The sequence below is a fragment of the Typopeltis vanoorti genome, chromosome 8 (assembly GCF_054136105.1).
Source record: "Typopeltis vanoorti isolate ZY-2024b chromosome 8, IOZ_Tvanoo_1.0, whole genome shotgun sequence".
Lineage (NCBI taxonomy): Eukaryota > Metazoa > Arthropoda > Arachnida > Uropygi > Thelyphonidae > Typopeltis > Typopeltis vanoorti.
In genome coordinates, this window is record NC_143556.1 from 27,444,408 (window position 1) to 27,466,791 (window position 22,384).

The following is a 22,384-nucleotide window of genomic DNA, read 5'->3' on the forward strand; positions in this document are numbered from 1 at the left end:
CCTGAATTGAGACTTTAGCCACTAGTGCATTAGAAAATTCATTCTAAAATAATATATATAATAATATAATATAATATATAAAATAAAATATAACATTTCATTCTAATATAATATAATTTCATTCTAATATAAGAGTCTTTGACTCCATGAGGTCTTCGGGTAGTAATAATAATAATAATAATAAAATACCATATTTAACATGCACTCTGTTAATCTAAGAGATTAAGCATGCAATACAGAGAAAAAGGACATTGTGGAGGCAGCATAAGAGAAGTGGAAATAACCAATTTCATGAGGTCTACAAAGACCAGGCAAGGAGGGTGACTTGGTTGGTGAGAGTAGCTAATGAGAGGTATGAACAGCAGTTAGCTAATGCAGCCAAAAAGAATCCTAGAGAGTTCTTTCGATATGTAGCCAACAAAAGAAAGAATGATTATGGAAGGATGACATTGATTGGAGAAAATGGTATAAAGACAACTGTTGCAGAATGTGTGGTGGAGATACTTAATGAGCAGTTCATAAAGATCTTTTAATCTTGTGAATGTGACTTCATGGAGAGATTGAGAGTAGTTGATGATGGGGAGGAGAATCTGACTGTAAGTGAGCAAGAGGTGTTTGGGATGTTGAGTAAACTAGATGTAAATAAGGCTGTGGGACTTGATAATATATCACCGCATATTCTGAAGGAACGTGTCAGGGAGTTGACATCTGCCTTGACATTCTTTCACTTGGTCAAGTTCCTAAGGAGTGGAAAGAGTGCAAGATTGTGCCACTTCATAAAGGAGGTGATCGAACTCAAGCATCAAACTATAGGCCTATCTGTGTATCAGGTGTTGTGTTGGAGAAGCTTGAGAGAACTAGGATCCAGAGTTGGGTTGACAACAATGGTATTATCTTTGATGGACAGCATGGATTTGCTAAAGGGAGGTCATGTTTTAGTAATGTACTTACAATAAAGTGACTGCTTCCTTGGACAGAGGAGAAGGATACACAGTAATATACTTGGATTTCGCAAAGGCTTTTGATAGAGTACCTCATGATAAGTTGACAGTCAAATTAGAGCAGATGGGGTTGGATATTAGATTAGTGCACTGGATTGGAGACTGGCTATCTGATAGGTATCAACAAGTTGTGTATGGGGGTGCGATATCCAGGAAAAGGAAAGCCACTAGTGGTGTGCCTCAGGGATCTGTTTTAGGGCCATTACTGTTTAACTTGTATATTAGTGATATTGACGAAGATTTGGATGGAGATATTCAGTTGTTTGCAGATGATTCAAAGTTGGGACGAACCATATAGTGAAGATGTTGTGGTCTTACAAGAAGACTTGAATAAAGTGAGTGATTGGGCACAGAAATGGGGATGTGAGTTTGATGTTGCAAAATGTAAAGTTTTAAAATTTGGAAAACAAAGATGGGATGCAGAATTTATGCTTGGTGAGAATATATTGTTGGAGGTAGAGGAAATAAGAGGTCTGGGGGTGATAGTGGATAAGGATCTAAAATTTAGGGGACACATTGCCAAAATTGTGAAGACAACACAAAGACTTCTGGGAATGATGCGGAGGACACTGACGTGTAGAAGTAGGGAGATTCTTGTTCCGTTGTATAAGGCTTTGATTAGGCCACACATGGACTATTGTGCCCAGATTTGGTCATCGCATTTTCTGAAGGATGAAGAGATGTTGGAAAGGGTCCAAAGGCAACTGACTAAGGTAGTTTCTGACCTCTGGAATGTCGAGTATTGGGAAAGATTGAGAAGATGTAATTTGCAGGGTCTGGTGGACAGGAGGAAGAGGGGAGATATGATAGAGACCTACAAGTTGGTAAGAGGTTGTTATAGGATCAATGCTGGAGAAGTTCTACAGAGAATAGTGAGAGATCAGGGGAGAACCAGAGGTCATCCCTGGAAACTGTATAAAGAGGGTGTGAGTAGGGGAGTGAGAGGCAGGTTTTTTCGTGCAGAGTTGTCAATGTTTGGAATGCCTTGCCTGAGAGTGTGGTCTCTGCAAGGAGTTTGAGTGTGTTTAAGACAGTATGATGAGATGTGTGTGTGATAAAAGGACCTCCTAGATGAGTCTTTGACTCCTTGAGGCCTTGGGGTAATAATAATAATAATAATAATAATAATATAAAATATCATATTTATCATGCACTCTGTTAATTTTGTTATTCATGATTAGAACTGTTGTAGTGGCAAAAGAGAGAAAAAACTTACATGTCTTAATACTGACAGAGAATGACTTGTGCTGTTTTGTGCCAGGTATATTCTTATTTCTTCTGATATATTTAACATTTTTCGTGCATACTGGGTAACAGTATCAAGAAGTTCAAATGTTTCATTTGCCTAAAAATAAATGTTGACATATAAATATTCATTATATAAGCAATAAAATTATAGTATAGTTTAAATTTTTCATTATGAATTTATAATAAAAAAAAAGCTATTTCAGAGGAAATCCTGAGTCCATTAACTTCATACTTGTGAAAATTTAGTGCTTTACATTAAGTGATCAGGAGTGAGAATATTGCAGTTCTGATTAAAAGCACTGCAGGGTGAGTGGGGAAACTGATATTTGCATTACATATATACTACTTCCTATCAGTTTTCAAGGCATAATTTTGTTTAATTGTTTGATTTACTCACAGATAAATGGGTAATAATCTAAAATCAAGTCTTAAACCTTAATATTACCTGTATCTTATCATACTTTGCACTGAAACATGAAACAATTCTGTACTTCATTATGTTCAGTTACAGAAATATATGTTTGTAAAGTTAAGAATTAGAAAAATTAATAAACCACATTTTTAACTGATACAATAAACACACACACACACACATCTCATTAAGTGTCTAATATTAAATTCATTAAATAATGATCTCTTAGACCAATGTCCTGTAATGCTTTAGAATATGTAATACTATGTTCACATTGTAATCATAAAAATTAAAATTTAAAAATTTTAAAAATTTTTAAAAATTTCCAATTCATTCCAAAATTATATAGCCTCTGGCAGAATTTCCAGTGTCATTCTAGGTTAAAACTGGTCTGGGAAGAGAAATCTACTTTAATAGTATTCCATAATACTTTAATAATATGGGATACTAAGACAACTGATACAAGTAGATTAGTCATGAAGCTATTTTGTATTTATGCTTACATTTAAGATTCAGTATGATAAAATGCTGAATGAACCTCCCAACATGAGACTGCCAACTCCATTGAAAGTATACTACTACTACTAATACTAATAATAATTGTATTTGGTAAGGAGTAAAAAAAAAATATAATTTTGCATACACTGCGTGAGAAATGTGGATGCTCCAAGAAGAGGTGAGAGCATGTGTAGGCAGGAAAGGAATGGGATGACCAGGGATCAAGAGGAAACAGTTGGAATTGAAAAGGGTTCTAAAATGAAGAAGCAGAAAGGGAAATGGCCCCAGTCGAGCATGGAGAGATCACATCGAGTGAGTGATATTAGTGGAACTAGCTGTAGATCCAGAAATGAGCTGTTGTGTTTGTATACAAATGCTAGAAGTGTAAGAAACAAGGCAGATGAAATGGTTGCACTAATTGCGTCTGTTCACCCAAAGATTGTCGGAATAAGTGAGACATGGTTGGAAGAGGATGACATCCTGACAGGAATAGAGATGGAAGAGTATGATGTGTTTCGTGAGGACAGAGCGGGGTAAAAAGGGAGGGGGAGTGCTATTGATGATAGAGAAAGAGTTACGTCCATATAAAGTGGAGATGCAAGAGGAAAATAGTGCCAGTGGTTTTGAGGCAGAATGGTGTGAGATAGAGCTAAATGGAATCAAATACTTGGTGGGATGTTGTTATAGACCAGGTAATGTGGATGGTGGTGATAGTGAAATGTATAGTCAAATTAGCCAAGCAAATAAGAAAAGGGTGACCAAAGTTGATTTAAATTATGGCAACATAGACTGGAATGATGAGATAGCAACTGGAAATAAAGAAAATTAGTTTCTGGAGTTTCTGAGGGATACCTATCTCAGACAGTATGTAACAGAGGGCACACGAGGATTAAGGGTCTTGGATTTGGTCATCTCATCAGAGGATATATAATTATAAATGAGCTGTCAAATCATCCACCAATTGGTGAGAGTGACCATGAGATGATTATCTCGGTGGCTGACAGCAGTGCGAGGACCCCTGTGAGAAAAGGGTATATGTGGAACTACAATGGGGGAGGAGTTATTATGAAGAGCTCAGGAGACAGCTTGCGAGTGCAGCATGGAATGAGGAGTTAGCTGGAAAAGAGATCAATGCAGCTTGGGGGATTTTCAAAAACTATCTAGTAGATGCAATGTCTAAATATATTCCAAGGGTGAAAAGGTTAAATAAGGTAGGCATGAGATGGATGAATAAAGAGATTAAGAATGCGATACAGAGAAAAAGAGCAATGTGGAGGCAGCATAAGAGACGTAGAAATAACCAATTTCATGATGTCTACAAAGACCAGGCAAGGAGGGTGACTTGGTTGGTGAGAGAAGCTAAAGAGAGAGGTATGAACAGCAGTTAGCTACTCTCATCAACCACGTCACCCTACTTGCCTGGAGATACTTAATGAACAGTTCATAAAGATCTTTCAATCTTGTGAATGTTACTTCATGGAGAGATTGCGAGCAGTTGATGATGGGGAGGAGAATCTGACTGTAAGTGAGCAAGAGGTGTTTGGGATGTTGAGTAAAATAGATGTAAATAAGTTTGTGGGACTTGATAATATATCACCGTGCATTCTGAAGGAATCTGCCACGGCGGAGTTGACACCTGCCTTGACATATTTTTTTAATACGAGTCTTGCACTTGGCCAAGTTCCTAAGGAATGGAAGGAGGGCAAGATTGTGCCACTTCATAAATGAGGTGATCAAACTCAAGCATCAAACTATAGGCGTATCTCTGTGTCAGGTGTTGCAGTTAAGTTGTTGGAGAAGCTTGTGAGGACTAGGATCCAGAGTTGTGTTGACAACAATGATATTATTTTTGATGGACAGCATGGATTTGCTAAATTGAGGTCATGTTTTAGTAATCTACTTACTTATTACAATAAAGTGACTGCTTCTTTGGACAGAGGAGAAAGAAGCACAGTGATATACTTGGATTTCGCAAAGGCTTTTGATAGAGTACCTCATGATAAGTTGACAGTCAAACTAGAGCAGATGGGGTTGGATATTAGATTAGTGCATTGGATTGGAGACTGGCTATCTGATAGGTATCAACACGTTGTGTATGGGGGTGCGATATCCAGGAAAAGGAAAGTCACTAGTGGAGTGCCTCAGGGGTCTGTATTATCACCATTAATATACAAGTTATTAACATAACTTGTATATTAATGATATTGGCGAAGATTTGGATGGAGATATTCAGTTGTTTGCAGATGATGCAAAGTTGAGACGAACCACAAAGAGTAGTGGTAGCCTTACAAGAAGACTTGAATAAATTGAGTGGTTAGGCATGGAAATGTGGATGTGAGTTCAATGTTGCAAAATGTAAGGTTTTAAAATTTGGAAAACAAAGATGGGATGCAGAATTTATGCATGGTGAGAATATATTGTTGGAGGTAGAGGAAATAAGAAGTCCGGGGGTGATAGTGAATAAGGATTTAAAATTTAGCAGACGCATCGCCAAAATTGTTAAGACAACACAAAGGCTTCTGGGAATGATGCAAAGGACACTGACGTGTAGAAGTAGGGAGATTCTTGTTCCGTTGTATAAGGCTTTGATTAGGCCACACATGGAGTATTGTGCCCAGATTTGATCACCGCATTTTCAGAAGGATGAAGAGATGTTGGAAAGGGTCCAAAGGCGACTGACTAAGGTAGTTTCTGACCTCTGGAATGTCGAGTATGAGGAAAGATTGAGAAGATGTAATTTGCAGAGTCTGGTGGACTGGAGGAAGAGGGGAGATATGATAGAGACCTACAAGTTTGTAAGGGGTTGTTATAGGATCAATGGTGGAGAAGTTCTACAGAGAATAGTGGGAGATCAGGGGAGAACCAGAGGTCATCCCTGGAAATTGTATAAAGAGGGTGTGAGTAGGGGAGTGAGAGGCAGGTTTTTTTTCTTGCAGAGTTGTGAATGATTGGAATGCCTTGCCTGAGAGTGTGGTGTCTGCAAGGAGTTTGAGTGTGTTTAAGACACAGTATGATGAGATGTGTGTGTGTGTGATAAAAAGACCTCCCAGATGAGTCTTTGACTCCATGAGGTCTTGGGGTGGTAATAATAATAATAATAATTTCTTCTTGAGTATACACTGCTTGGAAAGAAGTCAATGGACACTCCCATAGGCAAGGTGCAACATACTATGTAATGAGTCACATGTTTGTAGCTGGTATAAATTGGAGGAATATGATGCTCCCATGTCAGTGCAACTGTGTCTGTGTGAAATAGCTGTGAGAAAGGAACTGACAGAGTTTGAAAGAGGTGTTTTGATAGAATGCCATGTTGCAGGCCTATCTGTTTGGCAGATTGGGGAAACCCCGATAAACAATCAGTGATACCATTCTTAGATGGAAGCACAAGAAGTAAACTTTAAGTGCTACCCACAGTGGCCGACCCAACACACTCACCAAACCTGACTGAGTAGGTTGCTGTTACGAAGGATAATATGCAAAAACAGTCATTTATTAGCCGACATGTTGAATGCGGAGTTCCAAGCATTGACTGAAACATGAATCTGCACAAAATCATTCAGAACCAAGACTCAAAACATCGGTTTCCATGGTATGACTACAATATTCAAGCCCCGCATTAACTGAAACAACATTCAGTATTAAAGCTGTGGTATGGAGTGACAAATCATGCTACACCATCTACTGAGCAGATGGATGGGTAAGTGGGGATTATCGGTGAATATCTCTTAGCAGAATGCATAACTATGAAATTCGAGGTGGCAGTGTGATGATATGGTCCTGTTTTTCCTGTTTGGCTTCAGACCTCTGTGGTGCTACAAACATTAACCTCTGAGACATATCTGAACACTCTTGATAATGTAATGCTACCTACTTTGTGGCATTTCTATGGAAATGATGATTGTCTCTTTCAGCAAGATAGTGCATCCGGTTATAAGGCCACTGTAACTGTGTGGTTTGTGAACATCAATATCACCACCCTTGACTGGATTCCATAGAACCCTGTCTCAATGAACATCTGTGGGATGAACTGGAGCATTGGGTGAGGTCAAGAGACCAATCCTAACAACAGTCCAGGAGTTCATTACGTGTCTACAAGAAGAATGGTCCAAAATTCCTACTGATCGCTATTGTACACTTGTGGAAAATATGCCCCACAGCATTGCTGAAGTCATCTCAGTGAAAAGAGATCCTAAATCTTATTAAGTTGGGTGCCATGGCTGTTGTTCCTCATACTATGGTGTCTGTTGAATAGTAACTAAGATGATGTTACCAATGATGAGTAATTAAGATTGTGGAAAGTTTTTCTGCTGTAACAAAGTGGAAAAACTTTCCACAATCTTAGTTACTCATCATTGGATCCTCTTTCACTATTTCCTCATCCCACAGAATTATGCGATCAGATCTCTGTGCAATAATGGAAATGTGGCCTTATCAAAGCCTTATAAAGAGGAACAGTAAATATCAAAATAATCTCCTGAGTTGTTCTGAGGACCTTTTGCTATGTGCCCTCTAAATTCAACTCCTAGAAATAATAATTCCCAAATCCCTGATTCACAAATACTCTGCAGTCCATTAACCTCAGTGCAGTATGCAGATTATGATCTCTTCTTCCCAAAATACATGAACTTATACTTTGCCACATTAAGTTGGCAGTTATCATTCCCCATGCTGCCAGCCTACTTATGTCATACTGCAGTATCTTCATATATCATCAGTATATTGTAAGTATTGCTCTTGACAAACAACTGGATATTTCTTCTGAAATCATTTTCTGTTTCACTATACAAATTAAATAGGTGGCCCAGTTATATAGCCATGCAGTATATTACTAGTTACTCATCTTATTCTGGATTTAATTCTCTCATATTACTAGTTTCATACCCAATCTAACTTGTACCAAATTGTGTAACAGAGTTCCATAATACATCCTGTGAAATGCCTTTACAAAGACCAGCAGTATCACTATCTAACTACTTCCTTTATTCAACTCAGCTATTACATTTGGCAACTGCAATCCAACTGTATGTACATGCTTGCAAAGTGATCACTCAGTAAGCCAATTATTTTGTCTCCTTCTGTTACCTCCCCACTAGCAGCACTCATTAAAGTTATCCTTCCCTGTTATATTATCTTATGCTAGTTGGTATTCCTTTCACTCACTACACAGCAAAAGAACCCTATAATTTTCTTCGATCTGCTCAGCTAACCTGCTGTCATAAACTACTTTTGCCTTTCTCACCATACTGACTACATTCATATCTATGCCTTGAACTGCTCATGAGCTTGTTAACCACCTTTCTCTTTACATACCCTATACAACTTTTTCTACAACTCCCACTGTTTAATAATGATACTGTTTATCCATTTTACTATTAACGGGTTTATATATGATGTCTTGATTCTAGGTAGTGATACCACTTTCTTCAAACACACCTCAATTTATTTATTAATAATGATAAATAGAAATGTTAGTTAATGACTACAATTTTTCATTAATATTAAAATCAGCAGATTATTGAGGAGAGTAAAATACAACAGCGTTGCAGGAAGGGTAGTTTATGTGTTACCCAGATATGACTATGATGAGTTGTGGCAGATAGCAAACATCTTGAATGGAATCTTAGTAGAAATGTGTGAAAAGAGAGAGGGGGAGAGAGAGGAGTGCAATTTGTGAACGTGTGGGATGAGTTTGAGGGACAAATAGAGCTGTATAAGAGCAATGAACTGCATCTGGAGGGAAGTGTAGTGAGTAATGCAAACAAAATATCAGTGGAAATCAAAGATGATGTGAATGAGCAGGAGAGTGGACTAGGTGAGTTCGAGGTGTATGTGAATAGAGAAGAGAGTGTAAGAACAGGAATGCAAGTTCATCAGGGAAATGGAGTGGGCCAGGGAGGTTGGGGGGGGGGGGGGGAGACACAGTATAAGGATAGTAGATTCTGGAAGAGATTATGATGCACTGATCAGCTTAGAAATGGAATTACTAGGAATACATGGGGGGAGTGAGCCTAGGAGGCTATGTAGGGCAAAAGAAAAGCAGATAGAAGCAGGTGAGGAGAAGTCACAGATGGTGGGACAGCATGAGTAGGACTGGCCATAGACCAAGAACTGAAGTGTTATGTTTATTTATGAATGCCAAGAGTGTCAGAAATAAGAGGGCTTAAATTGTTGCATTGATTGAGTTTATGCCCAAAAATAGCTGGAATAAGTGAAATATGGTTGGATGAGAATAACACCTTGATGTAAACAGAAATGGATGAATATGGAGATAGACAAGGCAAGAAGGGGGGGGGGTGCTGCTGATGACAGCAAGGAGATTATGTCTGCACAAGGTTGGGGGGCAGATACAAGGATAAAAAAAAGTGGCAGTGGTTTGGAAGCAGCATAGTGTGAAGTGGATGTTGGTATAACAAGACAATTTGGTGGGGTGTTGCTACAAGCCAGGGAATGTAGACATTGGAGACAACGAAATGTATAGGCAACATGGCTCAGTGAGCAAACAAAGGGTGATCATTATGAGTGATTTCAACTACACTACAGCAATACTGATTTTTTATACAATGAGACCTATGGTGAATTCATCACTAAAAAACACATGTATTAACCACAGTGATAAGTTTTAATACATAAATATTTTGCCTCAAGTATCTTGGGACATCCTCAGTATGGTAATTCAAACAATACTAGGAATAACATCCAGTTAGGGCACAACATGATTATAATGGAATCTCAATATGCATGCAGTAACATCTTATAGAAGTAAATTAAAATATAACTGAACAACAACAAAAAAAAAACATACATAAAGAGACTATTTTACACAATTTTGTATATGACAATTTCCCATACTTTAGGAATAGTAAGAACATCATCAGTCTAAATTTGGTCTGTGTAGTAGGACTTCAGCACTTTCTTTATATAAATGTCTTTTCAAACCGCAAAAATCTGGTCTCTCTCAGCACGGGGTTGAAAACCCAAACCATAGGATCTATTGGGAAAAGTCGAAACTTTTACATAGATCTTTATATAAACATGAACGTTTATATAAAGAAAGTGCTGAAGCCCTACTACACAGACCAAATTTAAAACCGCAATGATGTTCTTATTATTCCTAAAGTATGGGAAATTGTCATACAAAATTGTGTAAAATAATCTCTTTATATATATATATATATTTTTTTTTGTTCAGTTATATTTTAATTTACTTCTATAACACGTACTGCACGCATATTGAGATTCCATTGTAATCGTGTGCCCTAACTGTATGTTATTCCTAGTATTGTTTGAATTACTGTACTGAGGATGTCCCAAGATACTTGGGATGAAATATTTATGAATTAAATAGTCATCACTGTGAATAGTACGTGTGTTTTTCAGTGAGCAATACTGATTGTAATGAAAACAGAGTAGCAGGAATATGAAGAATGAATTTGAGTTATTAAGGAACAACAATCTTAGGCAGTATGTAACAGAGGCCACACAAGGGTTAAGAGTCTTCGATCTGGTTATATCATCAGTGAATGTGATTGTGAATGGTGTGTCTAATCTTTCCCCCCAGTTGGAGAGAGTGACCATGTAGTGATCAAATGTGTTGCAGCCAGTTACATAAGAATTTCTATAAATTAAGATTAGTTCTAAAAATTATAGTTAGTTCTAAAATTAGTTCAAAAAATTATAAATTAAAGATTAGTTCTATAAAGAAGGAATATATGTGGAACTACAAGGCTGGTGATCGTGGAAAACTTAGGAGACAGCTGTGAACTGCACAACATGAAAAGAAGAGTTGAGTGAATAGATGATGTGTAGGCATTGATGAAGAGCTATTAAACAGTAGCAATTTTTGAGTGTATTCCAAAAGCAAAAAGGCTAAAGACTGTAGGAGTAAAATGGATGAATGAAGAGATTAAAAGTGAAATCTGGAAGAAGAGGACACTGTGGAGACAATGCAAGATGAATATTTCTAATGAATCAGTTACATGAGGAGTACAGTAGCAGGCTAGGAAGATAACTCGGTTGGTAAGAGCAGCAAAAGCAGAGTATGAGAAGAAACTAACAAAACAAGCTAAGAAAAATAATAGTGAGTTCTTTTGACATGTGGCAAGTAGAAGAAAATATGGGAGGATGATGCTAGTTGATGACACTGGCAAATAAATAAGCAATGTGGGAGATATAGTTGAATTATTGAATGATCAGTTTATCAGTGTATATCACCCTCATGAAGGCAACATCAGGAGAAGGTGAAGTGTAGAATGTATGGAAGAGGAGGGTCTGATAGTGAATAAGCAGGAATTAAGTAAACTTGATGTTAACGAGAGCCTCCATAGCTCAGTCAATATAGACGAAGCCCTCTGGTTGGAAAGACCTGGTTCGATTCCCATCCGTGATGTGGGGGAACCTTTATCTGGTCTCTTTCAATGAAAGGTGAGTTAGCCAGTCTCATGAAGATGTAGAGGTTTTTTCAAGTGGAAACGTGGGTTTTTCATCCCCCAGAACAGGCAAACCAGCCCAGTGAACACATGCATTTACAGACATAGGACACTTCAGGAAGCATAGGGGTAACCACCTTATCCTTGAATTACAGTTGAGAAGTCTAAGAATAGTTGGAAGGTCAAGGGTGCTTAAGTGCCTGTTAGAACCACTTATGGATGGATGATGTTATCAAGGCAGAAGGATATGGAGATGTGGCTCCACATCTAAAGAATACCCCATGAAATTAATGGCACCTTTGGTGCAACTATTAACATGTGTTGTGACAGGTCAGGTCCCAAAGGAATGGAAGGTGAGAAACTTAATTCCAATTCACAAAATGTGGAGAGAGAGAGAGATAAGACTAAGGCTACAAATTATAGGATATACAGACAACAGCCACAGACGCAGATTGACGTCGAGAGATTAGAGAAGTTAATGAGGACTAGGATTCAGAAGTGGGTTGATAATAGCAGTATTTCTTCTTCTCTCTTCCATCATCTATGTGGATGATGATGATGAGGCAGAATGAACTCTTTCCATTTCTGTCTCTCCCTAGGGAGTCTGAACAATTCTATCCAGTTTGGTATTGGCTGTCGTGATTTGGTTTTCAGGTCCTCTTTTATTTCGTCTATCCTTTGGAACTTTTACCTCCTTCCATCGTTGTATATAGGGCTTTAGGTGGTAACCTTTCTGTGTCCATTCTGGCCACATGACCAAACCATCGCAGTCTTCTTTTTTGGATTTTGTCTATTATTGTTATTTCTTGTTTTAGTCATTTCCTTATGTCTTCGTTTCTTAGTCTATCCAGCAGAGATAATCCAAGTAATCTTCTTAGCCAGCCCATTTCAGTAATTAATAATTTTTTTCTCTTCAGCTTTTTTTTTTTTTTTTTTTTTTTTTTTGAATTTCCAGCATTCACTTCCATAGAGAAGTATTGAGAGGACCATTGTCTCATAGACTCTTACTTTTGTTATTTGACTTCGATATTTTATTTAGTCATCCAAAAGTTTGGGATGCGTGACTGATTTGTCTGTTTATATCTTTTGTAATTTCACCATTGTACTCAATTACTCCTCCAAGGTAGGTAAAGTTTTCTACCTGCTCTAGATTCTTACTATTAATTTTAATTTTCAGACTGGTGTTTCTTTTTCCTATTTGCATAAATTTTGTTTTCTCTATATTTAGGTTTATTCCAAATTTTTTGCATTTTTCCTTTATTTAATCAGAAATTCTTTGTAGATCTTTCATGCTTGCAAGTAATGCAATGTCGTCTGCAGATTTTAAATTTGTTATATTTTTCCCATATACTCGGGTCTCTTTTTATGCAGTAGATACATTCCACAGAAAACCACATATAAAAAATCACACAAAAAAGGCCAAACTTATGTTGAAAAATTAGGGATACGTTCCATAATTTTCTAAAACCGCATAAAACTGAAGCAATGAATTAAAATAAACCTAAAATCGCATTAAAAAAAGTTTATGAAAATTCAGGAAAATAAGAATGCCTAAGTTTGTTTTAAAGCTTTATTCACTTAATTTTATTGAAAAGTAACTTTTTTTTTTTTTTTGTCATCAGAATTATCATCGCTATTAGACAATATTCGGCAACGTTTATGAATTGGTGTGCAAAATCACTTTTATCACCAGAAGAGATAGTCAGCGCATCAGATCTGTATGGTAAAGGCAATGGTTCTTCATAAACAGAATTAGCTTCACCCTCGTTCTGTGCTGATTTTTTTCTTCTGACAGTGTAATCAGCGATTAAACTTTGCAATGATGATTTTACTAATTTTTTATACAGTTTGCGATATCCAGATATATAGTTCTTCAGCTCATGTTGGAATTTAAAGGCTCGTTCAGAATTTGTGTCATTAACAATAAAATGATTTTCCAATTTATCGCACAGTTCAAGACTTTCTCGAATTATATTGTTATGTCCCATTCTATCTTATGATTTTGTTTGTCTTACAAATTGCCTTCGTCTATATTCTTCTAACTTCTACTTTCAAGACATCACCAAAATTCCTACTAATATCTGAGTTATTGTTCCCCGTAGTATCCCTAGTATTTGTATTTTAACCGCCCTTTGGGATATTTAGTTTAAGATATTTTATACATAAACAGAGAAAAGGAACTCAAATATCTGAAAGTGTAACTATTGCAGTCGTGACACTATTTCTTGTTACTCAACATTAATTCCTTAAACTTCCCATTTCTTAACATTAATTCCCCGCGTGATTAGGCTCGAATGTTTCTAAGCGGTGCATTGGATTAGCGATATCAGACAACTTTTTTATCGTTAAACAAAAGGTTTATTATTTCTCTAAACATGGTACATATCAAAATACTCAACTAAATTACTTACACACTAAAATTAGCTTAATACAAGTAGATGGGCTATGATTCGACAAAAGTTACTACGATCATGCCGCCACAAAATTTCATACAAAACATGAATTCACTTAACATGGACAAATTAGATTACCACACACCATTAGATTATTCAACTTCAAGTACACTAACAAAATCATTAACTACTCTAGCACATACTTATGACAATTCCGATTCTCTACACATCACACTAGGCATTCAAATTCCTCAGGCTACTTGATTACTCAATTCACACTAATCAAACTCAATATTAACAAAACCATTTACTTCATTAACACACAACTATGTCATTAACTTTCCTTTTACAATATAGTAGGCACTCAAGATTCTTAGGACAATTAATTATTCACAAATTATCAACACTAGCTAGCTTACTTTTAACACTCTCTATCAAATTCTAAAGTCCTATTATAATTTCTCCCTAATCACTTTAACAGTTCCGTATTATGACAATGGTACCTATCACAAACAACTTCTAGTTAACATAAGACAAAATTCACAATACCTTTCTTTAGCTTCACTTACGGGCCTTTACCTTCTACTGAACGAACTTGCATGCATAACTTCTTGCAATTCAGGGCTATATAAACATCTGCGCCATCGGCTGTACTATCCGAAACGAGGACATCGATATTTTCACAGCTTCCTATGACTTTATGGCATATTTCGCTTTCTACATAGGAATACAGGAATAGCTTTCCCGCTCACCTTCGATTTCTTGTTGTGGCATGAGGATATAAGCCATATCTCTCCACTCAGGAACACCATGAAATCCACTAGAAAACCAAACTAAAACCACCGTGACTATCCAAACGTTTCTTCTCCTCTGGCAAAAGGCAAAAAGGCCTCAAGCCTCCTTGACTATCTAAACGTCTTCTCCAAAAACCAAAAGAGCCTACTGCTCCAAGGGGGGGATTACCAACCCTTTTATAGCTGCTCTCCTAACGGCGCCCTTTCTTACTTCTTTTTCCCGCCTTCTACTTGTTTTCCGTCTGTCTACCAATTGGGTAGCATTTTGCCGCCATACGTCATTTTGATCGGCAACTCGCAACGAAGTTTCTATCCGGGTATAGGCCCTAAGCGATATTCCGTTATTTCTCTTGTTAGCCTCTATCTTAACCCCCTTTTAAACCTTTTCTCAGAATTCTACTTAATGCTTAATCTGTAGCCTCTTACATGGTGCATTTCATGACTCATTCTTTTATACTTATGCACTTAACTCTTTCATTCTTAATCGCATTACTATATTAATTCTTAGTTAGCTACTTATTTAATACAAATTCCTTGTTTAGTCATAATACATCTTAATACATTCTTTTCTTTTGTTATCTTAACTAAACAATAGACCTTTACATTTTACTCAATTTATACTGGATGCAAGAATATTTTATTAATTAAATTATCCTTTTTATGCAGGGTTTTTTATTTATGTTATTTATTTTTCATGTTACACCATGATAACTGAGAATACTATATTCTCAAGATATCAGGTGTAACAATATTTGCAGTGAGGGGGACAGGTTTGCAGTGTGTAGGGATCCCAAGCATTTGCAAGACTTCTTTAAATTTTCTTGTAAAAAAGTTATGATCAAATATGACATTTTTGTTTGTCGCCAAAGTACTTGATGGCCAGTAGTGGTTGTATGGAATATCAGGCCTAACTTATGCTCTCTTCTTTTTTTTGATGTCTTTTGCGTGTTCAAACATACGGAACTCTCCCAACCTTCCTATCTGGCCTACATAATAAATGCCATAAGAGCAATGAATCTCATAGATGCCTGTTTTTTTTTAATGGGGTGATGTGGAGGTTTGATGGATATAGAAATCTTGATATTTTTGTAAAGGTAAAAAAAGACACTTTTACATTGTACTCACAGAGCAACACAGCCACTTTGTTTGTGACATTCTTGATGTAATGAAACATTGCATTCTTGAAATCTTGTTTAAGGGAGTTGCAGGAGATGTATTAAGAATTTTTATGATTGGCTTGGATTCAAAGCCATTAAGTATGAGTTTCTGTCTGAGATAGAGCAGTTTTTCATTCCTTTTAACTGACATGCTTGATATATTGTATGCCCTGTCTCATAAAGTTTTAGGTGGTGTGGTGTGACGTATGGTGGTGTGAAGCAGAACATAAAAATCTTCCCGTTGTGGTAGGTTTTCTGTATATATGGAAAAGGATAACCTTCTTTCCTCATCATTTACTCCAAAAAGAATATCAAGAAACTGTAATTTTTTTGTGTTGTTCTAGTTGAAGAGTGAATTTTATTTTGGGTTTGCCATGCAGTGTTTGAATAGACCTACAGTGTCCGATGGGAAAAGGTATACAAGTAGATCCACTATGTAATTTATGGGTGCATTGCCGAAGAGATTGACTACATCTAAACTTGCTAATATGTCTGAACATTCTATATTTATATCCTTTACTTTTTCAATAAAACGTAAATTATTTTTTTCAAATGATTCTGTTTCTCCTATGTGTGGTGATATCAGGTTTGACAGATATTTTGCTAAGTTTTGGAGCACCATAAATTCTTGGGACCAATGGATGTTTTGATGATAAAGATCTCTATCAAATAAAGATAAAAATCTTTATAGAGATAAACTCACAAAACTTGTCAGGTTTTAATTGTTTATTTTTTTTATTAAACTCTTTAATTACATAATAATGCATAGCTTCCTTTCATGATGTTTGCAAAATGAAATAAAAAATAAAACAGATGTAATAACCTTGTACAGTTCTGTGGGAAGTTCTCATTATTATTATTATTATGTGACACCTCCAGGGAGGGTGTGTCAACAGCATTGAACAATTGACCCCGTCCAACTACTAACCGCGCTCAAATTTGCAAGTTTTCAGTATTCAGACCACATTATTATGCAATTTTTTATTTCATATCCAAATACAAGTGATACAGTAGTAAGTGATACAACATTATTATTATTACTACCCAAGATCCCAAGGAGTCAAAGACTCATCTAGGAAGTCCTTTTATCATACACACAGCTCATCATGCTGTGCTTTAAACTCACTCAAATTCTCTGCAGACACCACACTCTAAGGCAAGGCATTCTAATCATTCACAACTCTGCAAGAAAAAAACCTGCTTCTCACTCCCCTACTCGCACCCTCTTTATACAGTTTCCAGGGATGACCGCTGGTTTTCCCATGATCTCCCACTATTTTCTGTAGAACCTCTCCAGCATTGATCCTATAACAATCCCTTAATAACTTGTAGGCCTCTATCATATCTTCCCCTCTTACTCCTGTCCACCAGACTCAGCAAGTTGCATCTTTTCAATCTTTCCTCATACTCGACATTCCAGAGGTTAGACACTACCTTAGTCAGTAGCCTCTGGACCCTTTCCAACATCTCTTCATCCTTATGAAAAACTACGTGACCAAATCTGGACACAATAATCTATGCGTGGCCTAATCAAAGCCTTATACAAAGGAACAAGAATCTCCCTACTTCTACAAGTCAGTGTCCTATGCATCATTCCCAGAAGCCTTTGTGTTGTCTTCACAATTTTGGCTATGTGTGTCCCCTAAATTTCAGATCCTTATCCACTATCTCCTCCAGATCTCTTATTTCCTCCACCTCCAACAATATATCCTAAACAAGCATAAATTCTGCATCCCATTTTTGTTTTCCATATTTTAAAACCTTACATTTTTGCAACATTGAATTCGCATCCACATTCCCATGCCCAATCACTCAATTTATTTCAAGTCTTCTTATAAGGCCACAACATCTTCTCCCAACTTTGCATCATCTGCAAACAACTGAAGATCTCCATCCAAATCTTCACCAATATCATTAATATACAAGTAAAACAGCAATTGCCCTAAAATAGACCTCTGAGACACACCACTAGTAACTTTCCTTTTCCTGGATATCACCCCCCCCCCCATACACAAATTACCTATCAAATCAAATGAACCAATCTAATATCCAACCCCATCCACTCTAGTTTGACTATCAACTTATCATGTGGTAATCTATCAAAAGCCTTTGCGAAATCTAAGTATATTACTGTATATCCTTCTCCTCTGTCGATGGAAGCAGTCATCTTATTGTGATAAATAAGTAGATTACTAAAATATGAACTCCCTTTAGTAAATCCGTGCTGTCGATGAAAGATAATAAAATTGTTGTCAATCCAATTCTGAATCCTAGTTCTCACAAGCTTCTCCAACTACAACACTTGACTACAATACCTGACACACAGATAGGCCTATAGTTTGATGTTCGAGTTCTATCACCTCCTTTATGAAGTGACACAATCTTGCCCTCCTTCCACTCCTTAGGAACTTGACTTAGTGCAAGACTCGTTTAAAAAAAAATGTCAAGGCAGGCATCAACTAACTGGCACATTCCTTCAGAATACATGGTGATATATTATCAAGTTCCACAGCCTTATTTACATCTAGTTTGCTCAACTCCCCATACACCTCTTGCTCACTTACAGTCAGTCTCTCTTTCCCATCATCAACTGCCCTCAATCTCTCCATGAAGTCACATTCACAAGATTGAAAGACCTTTATGAACTGTTCATTAAGTATCTCCACCACACCTTCTGCAACAGCTGTCTTTATACCATTTTCTCCAATCAATGTCATCCTTCAATAATCATTCTTTCTTTTGCTGGCTACATATCGAAAGAACTCCTTAGGATTCTTTTTGGATTCATTAGCTATCTGCTGTTCATACCAGTAGATAGCTAATAAATCTCTGTATCGCATGCTTAATCTCTTTATTCATCCATTTCACACCTACCTTATTTAACCTTCTCACTCTTAGAATACATTTAATCATTGCATCTACTAGATAGTTTTTGAAAATCCCCCAAGCTGCATTGATCTCTTTTCCAGCTAATTTCTCATTCCATGTTACACCTGCAAGCTGTCTCCTGAGCTCTTCATAATCACCCCCCCCCTCCTTGTAGTTCCACATATATCCTTTTCTTGCAGAGGTCTCACACTGCTGGCAACCACCCAGGTAATCACTTCATGGTCAATCTCACCAATTGGTGGGTGATTTGAGACTTTATTTATAATGACATCTTCTGATGAGATGACCAAATCCAAAACCCTCAAACCTCGTGTGCCCTCTGTTACATACTGTCTCAGGAAGTTATCCTTCAAAAACTCAAGAAACTCATTTTCTTTACTTCCAGTTGCTATCTCATCATTCTGGTCAATATTGCCATAATTAAAATAGCCCATAATGAACACTCTTTTCTTATTTGCTTGGCTAATTTCATTATAGATTTCACAGTCACTACCATCCACATTTCCTGGTCTTTAGCAACATCCAACCAAGTATTTCATTCCATTCACCTCTATCTCACACCATACTGCCTCAAAACCACTGGCAATATTTCCCTCATGCATCTCTACTTTGTATGGACATAACGCTTTCTCTATCATCAATAACACCCCCCCCCCTCCCTTTTTACCCATTCTATCCTCAAGAAACAAATTAGGATACATTACAAATGCGAACAGCTTAAATGTGATAGGTGAATTATACAGGGAATAATAAGTAAAATATGAAGAAAGAAACCATACATAATCCTGAAATAGCTTCCTAGCAACTGATGAACCATCTAAAAACCTTCAGATATAAGACTTCAGCAATGGCTTACACAAAACCTTAGAATAATATTGGTATTCCAACAGCTGAACATCTTCCATGTGGTGCCCACTTGGACTGGAATACTTGGAAAAGCCTCAACAGACTTCGAACAACAGGACGCTGCAAACAAAACCTCATCAAATGGGGCTACCTCACTGGACCAGATAATTGTGAATGTGGGACAACCCAGTTCATGGAACACTTTTTTCTTTTTTGTCCCTTTATTCAATCACCTTGCACAAAAGAGGACCTAATATCCTGCTGTGTCTGTGCAGAAAGAGCAATTGATTGTGCAAGATACTGGAGGAACATCTGACTATATTTATTGTATATAACTAATGTATAGTTTCTTTCTTCATATTTTACTTATTATTCCCAGTATAATTCATCTATATAATTTAAGCTGTTCTCATTTGCAATATATCCTAATTTGTTGTAAATAATGTTGTACCACTTACTTACTACTGTACCACTTGTGTTTGGACACGAAATAAAAAATTACATAATAATGTAGTATCAATACTGAAAACTTTCCACAAAACTGTACAAGGTTATTACATCAGTTTTTTTTTTCTTTTTGCAAACATCATGATACTACTAATTATATATTGGGTTTTATTCTTTATCCAAGTGTTAACAAACAAAGTTTTTGCATGAAGTATTTTCACGACTGGGGCAACTCATGGTAAAGGTGGTATAAGTTCTCATCACTGAGAGTATCTCCCATAATGCAAAGCACATCTCCTTGCAGATATGTATAATGCTATGCATTAAGGGAAGGGCAACTGCTCAGACAGGTTTCAACCTTTATTGAGGTCTCATCAGGGAGCTAATTATGAATGGTTACTGCTTCTCCAGAAGATGTATCTGCACCACTCTCTTAATCCACTTTGGTAAATTTCTCTTGGTGCCATACCCAAATGCATCCACCTGATTTCAAGATGGAATATGAATTGAATATGAAATTATATAATGAAACCTGTGGTGAATTCATCACTAAAAAACACACGTACTAACCACAGTAATGACTTTAAATGAAATATTTTAATTCGTAAATATTTCATCCCAAGTATCTTGGGACATTATCAGTACAGTAGTTCAAACAATACTAGGAATAACAGTTAGAGCGCATGATTAAAATGGAATCTCAATATGCATGCAGTAACGTGATATAGAAGTAAATTAAATATAACTGAAAAAATAATAATAATAAAAAATAAAAATAAAATAAAATAAATAAATAAATAAAAATAAAAAAAATAAATAAATAAATAAATAAATAAAAAAAATATATATATATATATATATAAAAGATTATTTATTTTACACAATTTTGTATGACAATTTCCCATGCTTTAGGAATAGTAAGAACATCGTTGTGGTTTAAATTTGGTCTGTGTAGTAGGGCTTCAGCACTTTCTTTATATAAACATTCATATTTATATAAAGATCTGTGCAAAAGTTTTGACATCTCTGAATGGGTCCTATGGTTTGGATTTTCAGCTCCGTGTTGGGAGAGAGACCAGATTTCTGTGGTTTGAAAAGATGAATGTGGTCTTGATGTTCCGAGATGCGTTTCTGAACAGACCTACCTGTCTGACCAAAGTAAGACAATTTGTAGGAGCATGGGATCTCATAAACGCCAGGTAACATCAGAGGTGAAAGTTTGTCCTTAGGAGAAGATAACAAGTTATAGATTTAGTTGATAGGTTTGTAAGTAGTGGCAAAATTGTATTTCTTCATAATTTTTGAAAGGCGTTCGGAGATGCCTTTGACATAAGGTATGGGAATCCTATGGACTTCTTCTTGTCTGGGTTGATGTGTGGGAAGGTGACTGATGATATAATCTTAAAACAACTCAAAAAATCATCAGTCACCTTCCCACACAATCAACCCAGACAAGAAGAAGTTCATAGGATTCCCATACCTTATGTCAAAGGCATCTCCAAACGTCTTTCAAAAATTATGAAGAAATACAATTTTGCCACTACTTACAAACCTATCAACCACATCTATAACTTGTTACCTTCTCCTAAGGACAAACTCTCGCCTCTGATGTTATTCTTTATATTTACCTGGCGTTTACGAGATCCCATGCTCCTGCAAATTGTCTTACTTTGGTCAGACAGGTAGGTCTGTTCAGAAACGAATCTCGGAACATCACGACCACATTCGTCTTTTCAAACCACAAAAATCTGATCTATCCCAACACGGAGTTGAAAATCCAAACGATAGGATCCATTGGGAGAAGTCGAAACTTTTACACAGATCTTTATATAAATATGAACGTTTATATAAAGAAAGTGCTGAAGCCCTACCACACAGACCAAATTTAAACCGCAACAATGTTCTTACTATTCAGAAAGTATGGGAAATTGTCATACAAAATTGTGTAAAATAATCTTTATATATATATATATATATATATATAAAGAGAACCAGAGCAACTGCTCTGTCGGGCCATGTCCTGTTTTCAATAAACACGAACAACGAAAGCCGCCAACATGAGATAAATTGGACATCAACTTCAAACCTACACATTTGCCATGATGAGGTAGAAAGCCGCATTGTGAAGTCAAAAGAAATCACCTTGGACCCGCTTCATATGAACAATAATCTCAGCTATAATTTGCCGGACTCTTTCAGCTCTACTATCAGATACTGTAGATCGCGTGGTTCCACACACGCACAAGTGTACAACAATAGAACTTTAACACGGA

General features: G+C 36.6%; 1 protein-coding gene across 2 annotated transcripts in view; it reads right to left on the bottom strand.

Annotated features, from left to right (window-relative positions):
• Nucleotides 1-22,384, bottom strand: part of LOC150103869 (ATP-binding cassette sub-family A member 2-like) — a 975,482-nt gene that overhangs the window by 774,130 nt on the left and 178,968 nt on the right. For both annotated transcript variants that reach the window (XM_090397162.1, XM_090397161.1), the window contains exon 11: nucleotides 2,218-2,346. In XM_090397162.1, coding sequence (XP_090253288.1) covers nucleotides 2,218-2,346 — 129 coding nt within the window. The remainder of the gene's footprint in view (nucleotides 1-2,217; nucleotides 2,347-22,384) is intronic.